At 38.2% G+C, this 20,871-nt stretch overlaps 1 protein-coding gene across 3 annotated transcripts in view; it reads left to right on the forward strand.

The window, feature by feature from the left end:
- EPHA6 (EPH receptor A6) overlaps positions 1–20,871 on the forward strand; it is a 362,947-nt gene that overhangs the window by 295,113 nt on the left and 46,963 nt on the right. For all 3 annotated transcript variants that reach the window (XM_058825149.1, XM_058825150.1, XM_058825151.1), the window contains 2 exons: positions 4,696–4,818; positions 18,043–18,104. In XM_058825149.1, coding sequence (XP_058681132.1) covers positions 4,696–4,818; positions 18,043–18,104 — 185 coding nt within the window. The remainder of the gene's footprint in view (positions 1–4,695; positions 4,819–18,042; positions 18,105–20,871) is intronic.

Here is a 20,871-nt window from a genome sequence, read left to right on the forward strand (position 1 = left end):
ATTTCAATGAAAAAAGTTTATGTTTTCTAAATGTACTGAAAACATGATCCAACAAATTCATCAGGGATAAATTTTTTCCCTGCTTCTGATTTTTTTTTTCATTGCAAGTCAAGCCTTTTGAGTGCTCTAAAAATTGTAATCTGACATCATAATTTCAAAGTTTTATAAAGCCATTCCCTATAAAAACCTTCCATATGTTCCCTCATAAAAGATTATGAAGTAATGTGCCATTCCTGGTGGTCTAGCAAGGATAAATCAATAAAATCATGTGAGAGAAAAGTCAACTGGTTTTCAGTAGTTTCCATAATGGATATATTTCAAACAATTTTGAAAAAAATGCTTCTGAGTTCCCCAAGGAAACACTAGTAACAATAAAAATGAGGCTTTATTTTAGAATGGGAAATGCTCCAAACAGAAGCCAGTCTTCTCTCAGACATTAGGTGATAAAATTGAATAATTCCCCTATTCAGAAGCAGGAAAACTTTCTGCATTCTGTCCTCCAGAATTCTTTTACTAAATGTTCAGCCCACCCTGCCTGAAAATGCAGTTTGGAGTGAAAACAGCCAGTTGCTTCCAGCCAAACTGGATGCCAAAGCTCCTTACAGCCCTCCCTTCCCCAAAGCCTTCATCTGCAGAGTTCCTGAGAACTTTCTCTTAGTTGGGTTTCAACAATCCCTGTATGGAAAGCATCAAGAGAACTGACTATATAGAAACAAATAGCAATGGTATTTTTTACATTAAGTATACCACCCATGCATTTTTTCTTTTTTTTCCAAACCAAATCTGTGGGAAGGGAACAACAGACTGAAGTCTTCTTTTGCTGGTGCCAATAGAGAGATGGTGCTTGTAAAAACAAATAGAAGAGGGCAATTGTGACCTCTCTAGAACTTCTCATTCCAGTTTGTTAAATTAAGCAGCCAAAGAGCTGCTTTTCAATTTGTGGCTGTTGGATGCTCAGAAGTACACAGCACATGAAATGGTCGATTCCACCTGCAGAAAATATTGAATAAATACTCAATAATAATAAATAATAGTAATAAATAAGGAAAAGCAGCAGTGACAAAGAACAGGGCACAGTTTTGTCACTGGTCATGGGATGTGGGCTGGGAGCAGTGGCTGTCCCTCCTGGCTGGCCATGCTGTGAGCACACAGTGCCAATAAATGGGTGTGAATTAATGTCAGTGCTCTGTAGCTGAACTAAGCATATGGATTTCCTGTGGCCAGCCACCTTCTCCTGCCCTTCTGCTCAGGGGGATAATATCCTACTTAAACCCACGCCACTTTAGGATGCTGTACCAGTGACTTCCCTATCAAATTCCACAATTTGTGGGATGATATTCCCCCAGGAACAACAGCTGAAGGTGGAAGGCAGGCTAATTGATTCAGCACTCCCCCACTGCCTCTGAGCTCAGGCACTTAGCTGTAATTATTGTGAAACTGAAGAATTTACACTGAGTTCTAAACTGGTATCACAGGGCTCAGAACGTGGTGGATACTTTATGAACTATCAGCTATTCCATGTATTTCTGCAGTTTCAATTCACTTTTCCAGCTAATATTGTAACTTACATAGTTTCCATGTTAAGGTGACAAAATGTTCATAGTGCGTAACTGTGGAGCAGGGAGACGTTGGGGTTTTCTCCTGAATAAATCCATGACTGTAAACTGATAAATAACAACAGCGTTTGAGGGCACTGGGGAATCATGGCTTAATATTCTTGCCTCCTTTTCCCAGTTTAGACTCTTGTACTGAAAGATCTTGCCATCGGTGTGAGTGCACCCACTGCAAAAATGAGTTTTTGCAGAAAACAGAAGTGGTGGGAAACATGAGCCTCTGTGTGATGTGGACTGACAGAATGGCATAATTTCACATAATTTCTCAAGAAATCTGGTTAACTAGCTGACTCCAGGGGTCCTTTCCAACCTTACACATTCTGTGATTCTGTCGTTCATTCAAATATTTCATGAATGTTTATGCTAACAAGTAAATGTTTGAGTAACTTCTAAACTACTGTAAATGCCCAAAGCTCCTATCAAAGCTCTGTCCATATGGTGGTGATTGATGTGGCTTAACAAGAATTAATTTGCTTTATCTGCAGTGATTATCACCTTCCCAACATAAAATCACATAATCAAGTCTCAAACCCTTTTCACATTGTGCACATGATGAAAAAGCACACCTGGGGCTGAAAAAAAGTTCATCCTGGGGCTGTGTTTTAATTTAGAGCCGTGCATGTTTTAAGATGAATGAACTTTTAATCTCTCATTTGTCTGCATTTTTTTGTTGATGGATACGGGTCAGGGTTGAATGTCACCAGCCTTGTCCTTTTCAGGAGGTGTTTGTGGACTTCTGAAAGAGACCAAATGAGGTCTTGATCTAGTGACTCTGAGTTCTGCTTAGTCAGAGACATTTCTGAGGTGACAGGAGACTGGATGGGATTCAGTTGCCTGAAGTGACACTCAGTGCCTCCTCTTAAATATCCAAATGCTGCTTTGCCTCTCACAGGCACTTTCAGAGTGGGAATCTCCTGCTGATCGTGTCATGTCTGCCACTCAGCTGGGGGTGTCTCAGATTTTTTAGAGCATCTCAAATGACACAAACCATTTACACTTAAGCAACTGAACCCTGCCTTTTGAGTGTGAGAGAAAAGTGGTATTTTTATGTATTCTTTTAGTTATTTGCTGCTTATAAAACCTCAATAATTTCAGCCCTCTAGTTCTCATAGTATTTATAGACATTCGCTCTAAAATTCACTGCTCCTTGTTGTTTTTTTTTTATTATTATTTCTGAATATGTACAATAAGTGAAATAAATTTGGGGTTGTCTTCATGACTTTCTGTAACAATCTAACTTATTATAAGGCTTAGGAAACTGGAGTTATTTGCCATTTAACAGCATTTAAATAGAGGAAAATGTCACTGGTGAAGCTGAAGCTGGCTTTTCTGAAGGTCTGTACATATGGTTTGTGACTCAGTGGCTTTACCTTATGGTTGGTATAATTCATATTTTGAAACAGGAGCAGTTTTCTATTTGGGAAGTCTTCATATGTTCATTATTTAGACTTTATGTTTTAAGATGCTGTTTAGTACCAAACATCTTGGAGTTAATGGAACAATTTCCATTTTAAAATTGTATTTTTGTATTGCATTCTGTACTGTCTGTCCAGGATTGCTTCTGCAAATATTTTAAAGTGAAAGCCATGGAATATGGAAACACTTGTAGAGGAATGCCAAAGACTTCTCTTGAGTTTCCAGAGGGAAAACTTACCTTTAGCCATCAGATATAAAAGCACTGCATCTAGATCAATTAAATTAATTATTTAAAATTAATTATTTTTCCACAGACTGCAGCATGACTAACTAACAAATTTAAAGGACAGATGGATTGAGGGAAAACATCAGAATTCTTGCTTGAAAACAAAAGTAAAAAACTCAAAGCTCTCCTAGGCTACTTTAAATTCAGCAAGTGCATGTGCATTTTGAGGGTAAATTTTCCTCAATGTATTTTTATTAATGGGAAAAAAAATCTCAGCTGTTGAAGGCCATTTATTTTTCTCATTGTCTATAAAGATCAAGATGCTTTCTATCTCTTAAAAGAACAAATATGAAGTACCTGCAAGGTGAGGAAAACAAACTTGCCATTGCCTAACTTTTTGGATGGATGCTTACTTGATGCACTTGCAAAAACACCCAGATTATTCTGATTGTCAGATTTATTGCCAGGTGGGAGAATCTTGACCCTGTGCTTTTCAGTGAGATGTGCAGAGCTGTCATTTCAGATCCATCTTTGATGCTGGCACTCACTGAACACTAACATGAAGTTGAAATGATGTCTGCAGATCTCTGTACAAATGCTGAAAGCTGAAACAGTGGATCAAATGCTAAGGCATCTTCATTTCTCACCAGTAGCTTTGTCACAAATATTTGTTTTAGAAGAGGTGGATGAGATAATCATTGTTTCCATGATTAAAACTATACATGTAGGTAATGAGAAGAATTTACAGTTTATTGTAGTGAAAGCATAAAATGTGTTGAGCTTCTGGTGACAGCAAAGCAGAAAGGGGCCGTGTCCACATTGCCTAAAATCAAAAGTTGCAATTATGTGAAAAATATATGAAAAAGCTAAAAATTTTTAGGCATTATCCATACACCTGGTTTTTGCCTGTATCAATACATTGACAGGTTTGGGAGGTGTGACAGAAGCTATGACTGCTGGAGCTGCCTTGACACAGAATTCAGTATTTTAGCTACAAATTCTGGTTCCCCTTTGCCCCTTGTGACTTTTGTCAGGTGGCTTTAAAAAACTGGTGTAAAACAGCTTTGCTGGTATAGCCTCACCTCTACTGGTCTGTCTTTGATTTGAGCACAAAATTGTAACGTGCCTCTATGGTGGAGTCATTTGGAATGCATTATGAATATCCCACAGGGGCAATTTGATGTTGAAACACCAAATTTTTCTAGCTGTAATTCTCCATTTGCAAACTATGCAGAAAACCTTTTTCTGGTTAAAGCTGTGTATTGTATGACTTGGTTAAAAAGCAAACAAAAGCTTTTAACTGCTTTTCATGACATCTGTTCCCATGAAACCACTGTTAACTCTGCAGAGATTTGGTTGTTCTTTCTTTAAACAGTCAACTTCTTGTGTCAGCCAGAGAACAAGCCATTTGATTAATGATCATTTCTATTTCTTTGAAAGGATCCTTCCCGACCATTGGGGTGAAGTCTCTTTCCAGATTCCTGAGGGCGGGATTTTTAAATAGCATCCTGGCCTCTCATCCAGTGGCAGGGGGTGGATCTTTGCCCCCCAGCATTTCCTCTGGTAGGTATTCCAGCCTCTTCCCACACATCAGTTTTTGTTTTTTCCTTCACTCTCTGCCCCATCTCTCCACACTTCTCAGGGAAATCAAATTTGGTATTTGTCAGACAGGGAGATTACGTGTCCCTTCCAATAAAAAGCCAAACCAAAAGGAAACGGAAAAGACAATAAATTCTTGGGAACAAGTCATTTTCCTGAATTAATGTATTGGAGAAATTGTGAGGGAAACTGTCCTGCAGTTAAGTGGCCAACCTAAATATTGGAAGATATTTCCAATATTTATCCTCTAATCATCCATTTCCTGAAGCATGTCCATGTGCACCAAAGAAGGAGAACTTTAAAATCTTGGAATGTGTGTGACTCTGACTCTTCCCTAAAAATTTATATTCCATCGCTAAAACATGGGAAAGAAACAAATTTGGAAAGGGAAAACTTAATAATATATTAATTTGGTGTTTGAAACATTTGTGTGCTTTGGTAGCTGCAAGTTGTATCTCATGAAAACCACCTTTTTTTTTTCTTTTTTTTTAGTAACTTTTACCATGTTTTGAACTCTGTAATTCTCTTTAAATAAGTGAGGACACGTTAGAGGGCTCCTTTCCAAGACAGGCCACTTGTGTTATCTGTTCTCTTCTGAAGCCATTAAACACCATCTTGCATCAAAAGTAATAAGTGAAGAGTAAATACATACAACTATAGTTAAAACTGAATCAAAGTTCCTTTCCAAACTACATATTTTTGTTTAAAAATGAATCTGTGCATGGGCTAATATCAGGCTGGTATCTTTTCTGGACATCCTGTGTTATCTGTAGTGTTACTTACAAGTTTTTCTTGAAAGAAAACAAATCTGGTAAAAAAAGGGAGAAAATTGGAAAATTACATAATGTTACTGACTTGCTATACAAAAGAAACTGTTGTAATTCTCTGTGCCCTGTTTTATCTACTGCAGTAATTCTAATTACAAGATGATTCTTACTTTTCTTTTTCTTTCAAGTGCTATTATTTCTTTCTTTGCTTTCTTTGAATAGAAGTGTCTCAGCAGCTTTGATGTCTTTTTTTAGGACTGTTTGGGTTTCTTTTGTCAACAGTTTGTGAAATACTTTCCATATTTTTTTTCTCTGTGGGATATCTCAGAGTGCTTAACAGCCCTTAGGAATTGTGGCAGTCAGCATCACAAGGAGGTGGTACCTGTAACTAAACAACTATTGAGCAGGAAATACTGCAGGCCCCATAAAATTCTCTGTTTTGAACACAGTGTTATGTAGAGCATCCCACTGATTCTGTTAAATTACAAATGGCCTCAAATTCATGAAGTGGCTTCTCACCTTCCTCCCTGCCTACAAGTTAATTTTACAAGATCCTCAGGACTGTTGTTTTTTGGAGTACTTGTAAAGCTTTTGGTCTTATGGACTTAAAACTCTTAAATGTAGTTTGTTGAATGAAGCTCATTCATAATTCCTTGCTGTTAAATGTCTTTTGCTAAGAATTCTGAGTCAATCTGGTGAAACGTTGAAAGTGGGAGAATACGGAAATGCAATGGCATGATGTGTAACAGATATCCCCACAAGTTAATGGAGATAAATGCCGTTGTTTGATCATGTCAAAAGCAACCAAAAAAAAAGGTGAGCAAAGCAGCAACCCCAGAGAAAGGGAAGATTTTCAGGTAGTTGAGAGGCAATGAAGAACTGTGATAAATCCAATGGATGAGATGTGTTCCTTTGAGAAAGAATGCATGTGGGGGATCAGGGGGCATGAAGCTCTGCAGTGCAGGTCAAAAATTGCTGCTAACAGTTGCATCTTAACAATCTTACCTGTACTGCTGCTATTTAACTCTTCCTTTTTCACCTTATCATTTTTACATTTATATTAAGCACAGTACAAATTCTGAATTGCCTCTTTTTTCATCAGAGATGTCCAGGGGATGTCCTTTCCTTTTCTAAATTGCTAAAAGCAGCTTTGCTTTACATGTGAGAAAAAAAAAAATCCCAAACATTTTTGAGAAAAAAAAAAAGCCATGAAAACAAATCTTGACAAGGTAGTGCAGATGTGGGATGTAAGAGAACTGACTTCCTTGCTGTGCATGATTAAGTGGAGATGTTTGGGCTTGTGCTGGACAGTAGCTCTCATAAGCCTAACAGAGGTATTTAACATTTAATAACTGCAGAATTATAACCTAATTGTTTCACATATTGGTTACGGGTAAGATTTCAGTTAATTTAACTACATGGGAAACTTAAAATGCCAGCATTATTCTGCTATTAGGGTCATTAGGAACAAAGATAATGAGATGCTTTTTATTTACCAAAACCTTTAACTCAAGCTAAGTGGCAGATTCCCTTCCAAATACTCAGAAAATTTATTTCTAACTAAAGACAAAATGCTTTTAGATCTTTTTCTACAAAATTTGCCACAGATGTTTTAATGAAACACAGAACTAAACTAGAAAGGCTGCTATAAATAAGTGTCTGGAAAGCAGCTTGGCACGGCCATGCAGCTGTTGGTTTCCTTTTTTCCCTTTCTACTTTAATCTCAGTAGTTGAGAGGAGTGTATTTCTTTTACCATTGCATTGACAACTAATGTTCAGTTTTGTGTAATTCAGCTTTTAGACTGTGCAGAGATTCTCTTATGTAAAAGGTATCCTCATTTAACCAATTTAAAGATTAATTTATGCTGCTGGGACAGGGCATTATGTCTTTCTGCATAAATAGATTGTCTCAAATATAGGTGTTTTTCAAGCCTAGACATAACTTCTAACGCAATAGTGCTTATCTTTGATAGTTACATCAGAAGTCTGTCACTGCTTTCACCAGAAGCAAAACTTAAAGCAGGCCTGAAAAACTTATCTTAGATTCTTGCAAAAACAAGTCCATTTGCAGACAACAGCTTCCTTTTTATTTAGCTATCATTTATGTCACAAATTACTTCATTCCTTGTTATTCCACCTGTTAGCAGCACAAATTGACATGACTTAGCTGGTGTAGGTCTGCAGTGACAGATGGATTCACATGAGCAATAAGTACTTTTTGTCAAGTGATAGCCTTGCATATATTAAATAGAATTCTTAAACCACTTAGCATTTACGCTCCTCATCACAGTGACGCTGGCACAAGCTGGGGAAGCTTCCTTCATGACACACACACACACCTTGTGAAAAGCCAGATTATAAACTGCCAGAGCTGCATCTCTCTCTTCACATTCTCTCCCAAGCTACACACCCTGTTTGTTCTTTGCTCCACTTTGGGGAAGCTCTGAGCTCGCTCCTCTTGCAGCTCCTGATTGAAGTGTTGTGTGAAGGGTTTGTTGTGTAAATGCCCACAGAAGTTACAGGCAGGAAGATTCACTGTGCTCTGCTGTCTTTGAACAGCCAGAGGTTGCTCAGCTTGCTGAGCTGGGAAGGAAAAAAGGGAAAACAAATACCTCTCCTACTGTTCCTTTCAAGCTAAACTCCTCCACTGAGTTTTTCTGTCAACAAGAGCTGGAGATGGGTGCCAGGCTATGAGTGACCATGGAAAGGTTCTGTTAGCCAAACCTCTCCTTCAGACTGTTCAGCTTTCAAACTGCATTAGCAGGAGAGAACCATCAAAATTATTCTTGCCATGAACTCCTCTCTGTGGATATCATCTCCCCATCATGCTGTGGTCAGCAGCTGGATCATTGCCCCTGTTCCCCTCTCTGGAGCTTCTGTGGCAGTATCCTGATGTGGCTTTTTTAATGAAGTGTGGCCATCAGTTATTTCCTGCCACTTCATTTGTCAGTGTTACCTGTCCAGCTCCTTGACGTTGTAGGAAAAATAGAAGCAAAGAAATTTGGCTTGATGAAACAACCCACCTTTGTGAACCTCAAAAAAATATATTGCATGCAAGTAATTGAGAATGCACTTACTTTCCAGAAACTGGAAGTGATACAGGATGGTTTGCTCACTGCTGTCCTGGACTCCTCTTCACCAAAAAGCACATTCTACAGAGGATATCCCCTCTTCAGTGTTTTACTGCCCAGTTATTTATGGCTCTTTGTCTAACACACATTTCAATGTTCACATTTATTCCAGAGCTCCTCAAAAAATTCATGCATAATTGTAGAGTACTAAACTAGATGATTAACAGTTTTCTTTTTCCCAAAATTAATATTTTATTACAATTTCCAAGTGCACCTGAGTGAGCCCATTATTCTTGATATTGTATAAACTGACATTTGAAAGCAAATTGTATTGACAGACGCTTATTGAACAAAATTACTCAGCAAGATCCATCAAGGGGCATTGTACGTACTGAATTCAACTATGATTATAGTACTTCAATAATGAGAAAAGTAACTTTCCCCCCCCCCCAGTTAATGCATTTTTCTTTATTCTGAATTCCAGCACCTACACTTTTACACTTTTATATTTTTATATTTGTTGTTAAATGAAAACTAATCCTTTCCCAGTGAGTAACAAATTGATTTTTCTATTGCATATGCCTTTCCTGGGGTACCTGAGCCAAATGGCTCTTCCAGTTTATTCTTCCCAGCCTCGGTGCTGTTCCACTGGAATGTTTACCTTATAAACCCCATAACTAATACATAACGGCATGTATTTTCTGAGAGCAGAAGTTCAAATGTAGATGGACTTTCCCATTAGGCAGGCAGGGAGTACTTCAGAACCAAAATAAGGATGAGCAGCAAGTAGCATTAATACTGAAAGAAACATATTTTCTGCTAGTCAGTTAGGGTTAGGATTGAACTGTAAAACTGTGGTTAAACTCTGAGAGTAGAATGTGATAAAAGGAGGTTTTCATTCTTCACCCTTGCTAAATACCTTATTTCATGGTAAACAATTCCAAACATTTAAATCCTAGAAGTTCAGAAAAAAATATTTGCATATGTGGTAATTTTTGCATAATATACACTACTGTTGCATATTTTAAAAATCTGACTACAGAAAATGTGGAAATGTATTGTTGCAAGCATGGTGAAGCAAGTTGCTGTTCCTTAGTGACAGAAGCAGAAAGATATGGAGAGAGCAGGAGGAGCTTGACAGATATACACAGAAGTATATTTGTGAATGAGATGCACAGAGATTTTCTTTGTTTCAAGATTAAGGGAAAACTGAACTCCCTTTTTTGCCTGTTATAGAACACTGGATGTAAAAGCATAATCAGAACTGGTTCATTTTTGTGAGATGGGAGGCAGGAGAAACAGCTAACATGAATAATGTTTAAATACTTTTGGTCTGTTTTAGGTAGGAAACCAGTGAGCCTTTACCAAATTCAACTTGCTTAAGTAGCATTCCTGGGCCCAAGTACTGAGTGTGGGAAATAATCTGCCTAAATCTGAATTTTACATAGTGGTATTTAAAAAACCTTTTTAGGTGGCTTGTGCAGTTGGTGAAGACTAGACAATCCTGTACAGACTCTTGTCACCTGTCTGTGACACACAGTTAGAATCAGAGTTGGAAAGAGAAGCTTGACAGTGTGTGCCTTCATGTTCTGAAGGTAAAAACCCTCAAAGAGAAATGATGAAAAACCCCAGGAGATCACAAAAATATCAATGTTAGGTCCAGGGCATCATGTATCTGTTGGAGCTCTGAGTCATGGCGTTTTGTTTTCTTAATGTTGGATTTAGCAGCCCACATGTTACAACCAAAGGTTCCTTTGTGGGTTCCAGAACCTTCAGGAGTGTTGATGTGTGACCTGCCCTACTTCTGCACATGAGAAATGATGCCTTGCTCATAAAGGAAGAATGGTGGATCATGAGTTTTTTATATCTCAGTGATATCTCAGATGTTTAATCTTTATGTAGATTAAAGGGAAATGGGGCAAAATGGCTCAAATGGTAAATGGAAAAATACACAAAGGATATTCTAAAGTCATGTCAGAATCTTATCAACTTCTCAGTTAGACATAATATCAAATAAACAACAAATGACATTTTAGAATAGGATTGAAATAATATCTTAACCATGTAATTAGGCTTATGAAAGCACAAAACCCTGCTTCATTGTAACTTTGTGTAAGCTTTTTTAAAAAATTTGCTCCTTTTCAAATTTACGTTGTAGCTTACAGCTTCTAAATATAATCTCCCCATGCTAATAGGTGAATTCACAACAGAGGTTAAGTAGGATTTGCTTCTTGTATTCCCTAATAACTTGTTGTGAATCGTGGCAGCCTGAATATGAAGTGCAGAAGCCCAGATTTGTGCACAGATTTGACATTGTTTAAACTCCTTGATGTGCTCTGGGGTCAGCAGGGCAATGATCATTGATGCAGTCAGACTCTGTGGTCTAATTCTGGACCAAAGAACATCCCTTGCTCCTTCCACAGGAGGGTGTGGGTTGGTATGAACCCTGAGGAGCCTCAGGGTGAGGTGTCACTAGATTAAGTGAAATATGCTGAATTTCAGTTATAAAATACTTGAGGTGAATTGTTTTGGTTAATCCAACTGGGCAAAAGTCTCTCTTAAACTGAATCTGAACAGAATGCATTATCTGTTACTATTTTTTTCTCTTATTCTTTGCTTCAGTGCGAAAGCAAAAGTGCCATTTTTTGTATTTCTCTAATATAATTTTAGCCATTTATTTCTCTCTCACCTACCCAGCCTCCAAGTAGTGACAAAAAAAAAGCCTATTTCTTCTGGTTTTACTCTCTCCTGCATTCCACTTGCTTCTCTCATGGGAAGATAAGGATCAGAAAATAAATAATGGAAACAACATAGCTGCTTTGTCTTTACAGTTCCACTTTCCTTTCCTTAAAATCTTCCAGAATATCTTCTGTAGGCACACTGGAGGGATTGATGTGGATTAGGGCTTGCAGGAGGAGCAGGACTCCTCAAATTTCTGTTGTCCAAAGCACATTCTCCCTTTGTCATGTGAGGAACCAGGAGAGCCACGTGCACTGCTGCCTGCAACATGAGGCTGCAGGTTCTCAAACCTTCTGGTTTTTACAAATATTTAATATAAATATTTTATACATACAGACTTTTCCTGCTTTCCAAAACACACCAACAGGCATAAATTCTTGCCAGTGGGTTACAGGGTAATAAGTGGTAAAGCATTTAGTGGATAATTACAGGAAAACAGGTTTATGTTATGAAATATTTTCAGATTATGTGGATAAAATAAATCTTCAGGTAGCAGTGGTAGCTGTGTGGCCATACCTTCCATTCAAACAGTATGTTATGGTCATTGATGTGTTTTGAAGTGTTAATGATTGATTTTCCAGAAGTATCTTCCCCTGACTCAACTAACTTAACTAATGATATTTGGTATGTAGACATGAGAAAATCCAAAGTGCACTAGGAGAAGATAAATAGGTTATATCTATGGGAATTCCTGCGGTAGCAGGATGTAAATATGTTGTCCCATCCTGTTTGTAAACTCTGGCTTCTAAACTCTCAAAAAGGAGTTTGGAATGGCAACTTGTATTTTTTGAGGCTGCTTGGATTCAGGTCTTAGTCAGGGGCCTTCTGTGAGTCAATAATTCAAGGTGCTGTGTTGAAGTGAGGGGAGAACGACCATCCTTTGATGCATCGAACTCAAGTTTATTGATCGATCAGCCAGTTTAAATAATAGTGTTAACGAACTTCATGCGTATTCCAAAATCCAGGTTTATGATAGGCTAACAGAGAAAACTCTAACCACTCCTTTTGTTTTACAATACCGTTAATTGTTTACACAAAATAAAACCAGTGTTCCCACTGTGATATGAAAGGTTCCCAAAACTTCCACATCTGTTCCCAGAGTGCCATCTTTTCCCAGAGAGGGTGTTTCGCTTGTTATGGGAAGACTGCCTGAGAACCTTATTGTTTATAAAGTGATGCCTGAGAGAGTCTAATTGTTTATAGAAATCAGGCTGGGAACTACTTTTGGAACTGCTTTGCAATTACCTTTTACTTTTCTCTCAGTTGTATGGCTTCATGGCCTTTTTCTTTAAGCCATGCTTGAACTAAACTCCCGACAGTGGTGGCTTGCAGTAAAATTCACATTGGCCTCATGTAAATTGATGTGGGCTAACAATGCAAAACCAAAAATGCAAAGTGGCAGAATTATTTCTATTTGCTTTTTTTAAATGTTTAGTTTTCTTTCTTTTTTCCTCTACCTGTTTTGTATAATGGAAAAATATTTTTACAATCACTGAAATGGATTTTTTCTGGTGCATACAAATGCATTTTTAGTGATGACAGAAGAGAGGCAGCTGCAGTGCCGTGGCCAGTGGCTCTGATTTGAAGGGTGTGCAATGAATGGAGCAGCTGTGAGCTCCAGGAGTGCCTCCCAAGCATTCCCCTGGATTTCCCTGGCAGTGTGGGAGGCACAGCCCTCACCCAGGGTGTGCCCTGTGTTTGGCTGCCTTATCTCTGCTTTAGCAGGAGATAAATCCCTGGCAACCAACAGCAGAACATGGCTCTGGAATGAAGAGATGACTGATAGGGAGGTGATTTCCTGAGCCACGTGGATTCTGATCTGCAGAGGTGGTGGAGTAATTTTTTCTGATATGAACCAGGGAACAGGTGCCAACCTGTGCTGTTTTAAGTGAAAGAATGAGGATTGTGTGTTTATGTTAACAAATCTGTCCCCATAATTGCTATTAGAGATTTCATTGTAAGTCTGCAGAAAAGGAACACATGCTAACTATCCTTTTTGGAGGATTAATCTTACATAAAACATTCATTAAAGGAGGCTTTGCTGTATTATTTAAAATGACAACAGGAGACAACAAGCTGAATATTTTGTCATTGATATGACACTTCAGATTCTCCTCCTTATTCATCACTCTGGCACTCAGTTAAATTGCATGTTATCAAAATCTTGTGTTGTGGAAAAAAAAGCTTAAAAATATATACAATGTGAATTTCAGATTTAATCAGTATTTTACATTATTTGGAAATTTATGGGGTTGTTTCCCTTTTTTTGTTTTTTGTTTTTTTTTTTCATTCCTGCTTATTGAAAAATGACAAGCGGATTGATCAGTGGAAAATACAAGATTGCAGCATATTCTGGGGTGGCATGACATCAATACAGGTTGTTTGTCATTTTCTCTGGTTTTGTTTGAGTGGCATTGCAGTACAGCTGAGTGGGAGAACTGCAGTGAACAACTTTCTTAGGGAAAGTGGTCCAAAGCAGTCACAGCCTCTTGTCACAAGGCAGGAGTTGCCTCAAAACAGTGAACAGCGCCTGCCCCTTCTATAGATTCATCTCCTTTGGGATAAATTGGATGGCTGTCTTTTTCCTGCATCATGCCAAGTCCCAGTGCTGCTCTTGTGTGTTCAGTGTGGCTTTCTGAGATGCTGGAACTCTGAAAGGATCTCCCAGAGCCACAGTTACTCCATGTGCAAGGAGGGAAACCTGCTTCAGACAATATCCCACATGTGTCTGGGGCAGGAATATTTATACTTTCACAAAAAATCTGAGAACAGAGAATGTGAGGATGATATCAGTGTGTGTGCCATGTATAAATACAGTTATTATTTCCTTTTGTTATCTTAAATATGTAGTAAAATGATACATCTGTTATAATGTGCTGCAGATTATAAATGTGATATATGTAGTGTGTAAAATCTGTATTTAGGGTTCAAACCTATTGCCTCAGGACACATAATAATTCCTCTGCTTTAAAAGGTTTGTTTTCTCCCAGTACTCCCCATTCCAGCAGTGCTAAGCATCTAAAACTGCTGCAAGTCTGATTTGTTTGACTGATTTGATCATTGAGGCAGCTTCAAACAGTTTTATTTCATCCTCCCTCAGATCAAACCAGCTCTGTGCTCTCCTCCAGCAGCACCCACAGTTTTTAGCTCCTTGGTTCCAAACCTTCAGCTGACACCTTTTTCAGTGTCCTTTTTCCATTCCTTTTCTTGTGTGGCTCTTGGCTGTAAAATTAATTTGCTTCTCTGTCTCAGAGACTTCTCTGCTCCACTCCCATTTATTCATTCTTGATCTTGTTTTGAGGATGAAGAATTTTTCGTGCCATGAGAACAGCATGCATTTTTGTAATCTAAGTAATAGGCTTTTTAAAAAATTTATTTAGATGCAAACACTACTCTAGTTTAGAAATCTCCCAGTACTATTTTTCAAGTCAGTTTTGTAGTCCTCTTTAAAACTAAAGCAGTATTTTGTGTTTGTACAGGGGTCCAGCACATACAAGTTTTTCTGGACTCAAATTGCACTACTCTGTAAAGGATAACACACTGGCAGTAGAGCCAGTGTTGCCACTTTGATGGCAAAAGTTCCCACTGGATTCTACTGTGTACCAGAGTTTTTTACTTTTTAAGTCTTCAAGCCACCCTAACAACAGCTGAGACATTTTTAATCCATAGGTGCTCCAAAGACAAATTCTGTGCTGACTAAAAATGTCACTGTCACAGTCTGGCTTGGAATACATAAATAGCTCCAGGGATGCATTAGACTTGGGTCAAAATCAGGGGGCTTTTATCAAGTGCTGTCACACTAAAGACCTGTTTATTTGAGAATTTAGGTTTGTGTCCAGATTAAAGATTTTTGCTTGAGATAATCAAGTGATGGAGCCAGGTTTATTTCATGGTGTCATGACACATTGTGGTGTCTTGACACAATCCCACCTCAATTTCATTTGAAATTTAGGTAGCATGGCAAGTGATACAGAATGAGTCAGTGGGAAACTATCAGCCTAAGTGACTGAATTTATTCATGATTTGGTGATTTTCTGATATACTGCAAGCTGTTAGAAGGAAAATGCAGCACTTTTTGGTGTATTTAGTGCCATTCTTGTGCTGTCACTTGGAAGAGCTGGTTTTATGTTAAGGCATGTCATTTCAAGTCATTCAAATTGAATGCTTTAAAACCTCATTTTCCAGTGAAAAAAAAAATACCAGACTGTATTCTTTAAATCCACAGATGAATGCATATAAATATATTTCATAGTTACTTTAACCTAGGAGCATAGGGTCTCAGCAAAAGGAAGTACAGGTGGGGGTTTTTGGAGGGAAGAATATTTTGTGAGATAATGTAGAAGAATTAATAGTTCTGTTTAGCAAGTATGAAAATAATTTGTGTTGAAGGATGTGAAACTAAGGAGCACAAAAGCTGCAATGAGGGCCTGTGAACCTCTAGAGAAAATTACAGCTTCTGGAAAGTGTAGAGTGCTAAAGGATTCCCCACAGGAAACCAGGGATGCTGTTCTAAAGCTCCATTTGTCCTTCCCTTCAAATGCAAATTATCTGTACAGGTGTTTTAGTTGTTGATTTACCCAGAAAGAGAAATTTCTGACTGAATGTGCAATCTAAAAGCCAGCTTTACAGCCCTACTTATTGAAAAATTACTACTTGCTCAAGAGGATTTTGCACTGTGGAAGATTCTCTAGCATCAGGCTGCAGGTTGTTTACTTCTCTGGGTTTTAGGATTTTCCTTTCATGTGGAGGTGTCAGCCCTGTGACAGTAAGGAAATGATAAAGGGAAGGGAATCTGGGGCATTCGTGTGCTTGAAACTAAAGAGAGTGGGCTGTACAACCAGTCATCATTAGCAAACTGAAGTAAAGGAAACATGAATTTTTAAAACCTCTGATCTCTAAGAGCTTAAAAGTGATGTATCTTTTAAGTTTATATTGCAAAACCAGGGTATAACTGATGGGTGCAGATGAAAATAACTGATTTGGGGGCAGATGCACATCAATAGCTGAGGCTAAACATTCAGTCAAAAAGAAAGAAGCTGGTTATTCTTCTCACTTCCAAGGGCTATCCAAAAAGACTATCAAGGCATCTGGGCATTTTCACACACATACACACAAATAATTAGTACTGTGACGACACTATGAAATGTTTTATTAATGTAAAATGTGAACATGAGAATCAATGCAGAAATAATCACAAATTTTATTAGAGGAAATGAGGGAATATTGATAGGAATTACATAAAGACCAGACTAAGCTCTGTGAATGGGCATTATAAGGAAACCAAAACTCTCTGGGTCAACATGCTGGGGCAAACACAGAAATGGATCATTCAGTTTTTTAGATTGAAGGTAAACTGTAACAGCTCAAGAGAAATACCTGGCTGAGGCCTGTTGTACATTGTGGACATTTAATAAACACTTGCACTATTAACCAAACTGAACAGAAATGAACAATTGTGGTGAGATAATCAAAATGCCTTTCTATGTTTTATCAGCCCAACACTGTGTTTGTTTCTCATCCCCTCATCCAAAAAATCACAAACATAATTTGAGCAGAAGAGAAAAAAAAGTGATGTGATGAAAGAGTCTTCTTTTGGGCTTGAAAAGTATTGGCCCAGCTAGTATGGAAGTGAGGAAGGGAAATGGTGGACTCAGTGTCACCATTGGCACAGCTCTGGTTTCCCACCACCCCCAAAAGAGATGGGCATTCCCAGGAAATAATGCCATTTTAAGCTCTTTCACCTTCTTCCTAATCTGATTAACATTCTTCTTCATTAATTTTTAGTATGGAATGGCTGCTTTGGGATATTAATAATTCTAAGAAGTGCTGTGCAGCCCGGTTGGCAGCCTGAATGCCCCTCTCCTGTCAAGCACCTTTAGAGGGTTGTTCTTTTTTCTAAGGGGTACCAGCAGTGAGCTGGTGTTTAAGTTAAGTACACACTTCAAAAGTGTATCTTCACATTTGGATATCCTTTCAAAAAAAAAAAAAATGTAATCTCTTGTTCTGCTTCAGTTTGGATATGGTGCCACCCTGGGACTGTGCTGGTTGAGCAAACCTTGATTTGCGTAACACTGTGTATATTTTAGGTATTTACAAACATATGAATTCAGAGTTTATCTGGATTATACACACTAAATGCACACAGCAGATCTAGGGGAACTTTTTTTTGTGACACCCCATACTATCGTTCTCCTAAGTCCCTGAGATTTTTTTTTGGAGGAAAATTATGATCCTCACTTTGTAATTACTCAGTCACAGCTTATGAATATTTGGGATTTGCCTTAATTCAGATACATTCCAAAATAGTACATGGCAAATGGCAAGTTTTGCTATTTGGAGATAGCAGGCTCTTCTTTGATCATTTTTTTAAGGGAGAATACACCAAAGTGAATGATGTGCATTCAGCTAATCTAGTAAGAACAAAAGGAAAAAAAAGTGCATAGAAAATAATGCTTAGGAGTAACACAGGGAATTCTGCTTGTGATATTAATGAGAATTTTGGAAATATTTAATATATTCAGCTACTGTGAATAACCTGTGCAGAGCAGCTAGAATTGCAAAAGCCCCATAATATGTGCATAATGCTGATGTGTCTCTTTGCTATTTTGCAGGCAGACCAGTCATGATTGTAGTTGAATACATGGAGAACGGATCCCTTGACTCCTTCCTGCGGGTGAGGTGCCATTTTCTGATGACATTTGAACCAGAAACCATTCTAGGTTAAGATTTTAAATCATTTATCATAAATTAATTTCTACATAATGTTATTCATGGATTTCCAGTGAAGAATAGAAGCCTTTTCCCCAGGCTATGTTTCTGAGGTGCAGTAATACATTAGAGCACAGCTGGAAAAAAAGAAGATTTAAACTTCAGAGCATAATTGATTTCTTCCACAAAAGTGTTCCTGTATTTAGCAAAATGTATTTCAAATTGTTTTTATGAAAGAAAAGATAAATTGAAGCATAAATGCCTGGCCTTATGGAAATGGTTCATTTTTCTCAATCACCTTCAAAAATACTCTGTTAGGATTTTTTTGGTTGGTGAAGCGTAGAATATACTCTGTAATTGATTTATAATATTTATGGCTACTTGCATTTAACAAATTGAATTAGAAAACAGTTCATGGGTGAATTGTCCTGGCATTAATTAACCACCAAAGGTCCTTAGTAAACATTAAAGAAGGGCTAAAGAATTAAATTGTATTTAATTCTTTTTAGAAATATAAAAGGAAAGGATGACCCCCTCTGTAAGCTAAACTTACCCTAAAAAAGGATCTTTTTAAACAGAACCCCTGGAAATGCTGCAGAGACCCACTGACGTAAGAACCTGTGTGGATAATTTTAATGTCAAGTATTTCAGATTTGTCTTACAAAAGTAAACACGAGCCCTCAGTAGCCCTCTGTCATTTCCATCCTGCAGAATGGTAAATCTGGGATGTGGGGAGTCAGGGCCTGTGGGTTTGAAACTTGTTTGAAAGAGTGTCCTAAAGGAGAGACATTCAACAGGGAGCTGTGGAAATACTGGCATGAAAACCTTGGTGAGGGTGATTGAAGGCTCCTCTGTGGTAGCAGGAGGAAGGAACTGCTCAGGGGTAAAAAGTGAATAAGCAGGAGGGACAAGCAGCCAGGATTTCAGAAAGCCATGGAGGCAGTACTTGTTGGGAAGGGGGAAAGCCACCAGAGAAGAGCAATTGGAGCAAGGGATACAGCCCTGAGTACAGCAGAGCCACTGCCACAGATACCTCCAGACCCTGATTCTCTTTACTGTTTGGTTTGGATTATTCCCTAGTAATTTTTCTCTGATATTTCTTTGTTGTCCTCCTCACCTACTCCCCCAAATCATTTTTATTTTCCATTGTCAAGACACATGACAGATATCTGTTATGTTGTCAGACGCATACCAGTGGTTTCCTGTGATAATTTGATGATTTCTCAAAACCAAGTTATTTTTATGGAGTGTTTGATATCATCCATGTCTTGGACACTGGGTAGCTTTTCAAAATTGCTCCCCTTTCCTTTCTGGCTCATGTCTCTGTCCATCTGCAGCACAGGAACTGCCCATGATTTGAGCACCTGCAGCTTTCCTGCTCTGTGATTTTTCAGCAGTGCCCCAGGAAGATTTGTCTGGGCCTGAAGCATTGTTCTGTGCAAGTGTGTGTGCGTGCAGAATTTCATAGCAGAGAACAGAACCAAGTCCTGAAATAATTCATGAGAGAGAATTACCTTTCTCTGAACTGCTCTGGTCTGATATCTATATTCCAGGTTTATTTCACATGCATTCATGTATCAGAACAGTTACTACTTATTAGGATACTTTAATAGAAAGTGGCATCAGCAGAATTATGATGTTACTGTGGAGCAATGATTCTCACATTGCATCAGATATATTTGGAAGCAGAACTGCTGGGGGGAAATGTGAGCTAATAATTTCTGCAGCTGTTTTTCATGTATATTATTTTACAGCTTCAATTCATACTTCAGATATGGGTTATTCTTCTAAAAGGTTTTTTAAATGTACTTTAGATAATATTCAACATCCCAAAGCGCTGAAGATATATGTCAGCATTTCTGTTTATAATTAGCAGAGCAAATGGCTGCAAAGTAACCTGTTTAAAAAGAAATCCAGCTGCTTCATTAATAATACTTGTTTCCTGCAGATATAAATCCACATTTTTAAAAGCTTTTGTGAAGATACAAAGCAGCAGAGAGGCTTTATCTTTAGCAATCCTAATGAGAGGCGTTCAGTGACTATAACAAATGTTGTGGGATTTGGAAGGGCTTATCACATAGTTCTGTCTTTCTTGTTATTTAAAGGAATCAATTGTTCCAGTGCAAAGTGTTTTTACACAGAGGGGAAAAAATCTATTTCTCACCTTAAGAAATATTTCCCTGCATACCACAACCAGCAAAAATTCCCCAGCACATCCCTCCATCTGTCTTTGTCCAAAAGCCTGCAAAATGGGTCAGTCTTACAAATTCAATGTGAGATTCTGTGGTGACCCACGTGAGGGTATTCCAGAGGAAGAATTCCATTTGCCATCACCCTCCCCACAGCCATGGTGGGATATTTGCTTTCATGCCAGTACAGGTTGTGCCACAAATCAGAAGCCTCTGCCTAGCCTTTAATCTCTCACCCCTAAAATCTAAAAAACCTTTACTCCTTGCTTTAGAGACAGCAGTGCCCACTTTCTGCTATTTGTATGGATTTAACAGCAAGCTCAGCTGAATTACGTCTTCCCCACCCCACAAAGGATCCTGTTTGCTGGCTGCTAACATTGAGCTTTTGGGTAAAAAAAAATCGGCATGGATTTGCAATATGAAACTGCTTCAGAGATATTCTGAAGTGGGAAGGCATCAGCTAATTAGAACTAATTTTGTGAGATGATGGTAATTAATTGCAGTGATTGTGCTTCATCAGACATCCTAAATTGCTGGATACAC

The sequence above is a fragment of the Ammospiza caudacuta genome, chromosome 2 (assembly GCF_027887145.1).
Source record: "Ammospiza caudacuta isolate bAmmCau1 chromosome 2, bAmmCau1.pri, whole genome shotgun sequence".
NCBI lineage: Eukaryota > Metazoa > Chordata > Aves > Passeriformes > Passerellidae > Ammospiza > Ammospiza caudacuta.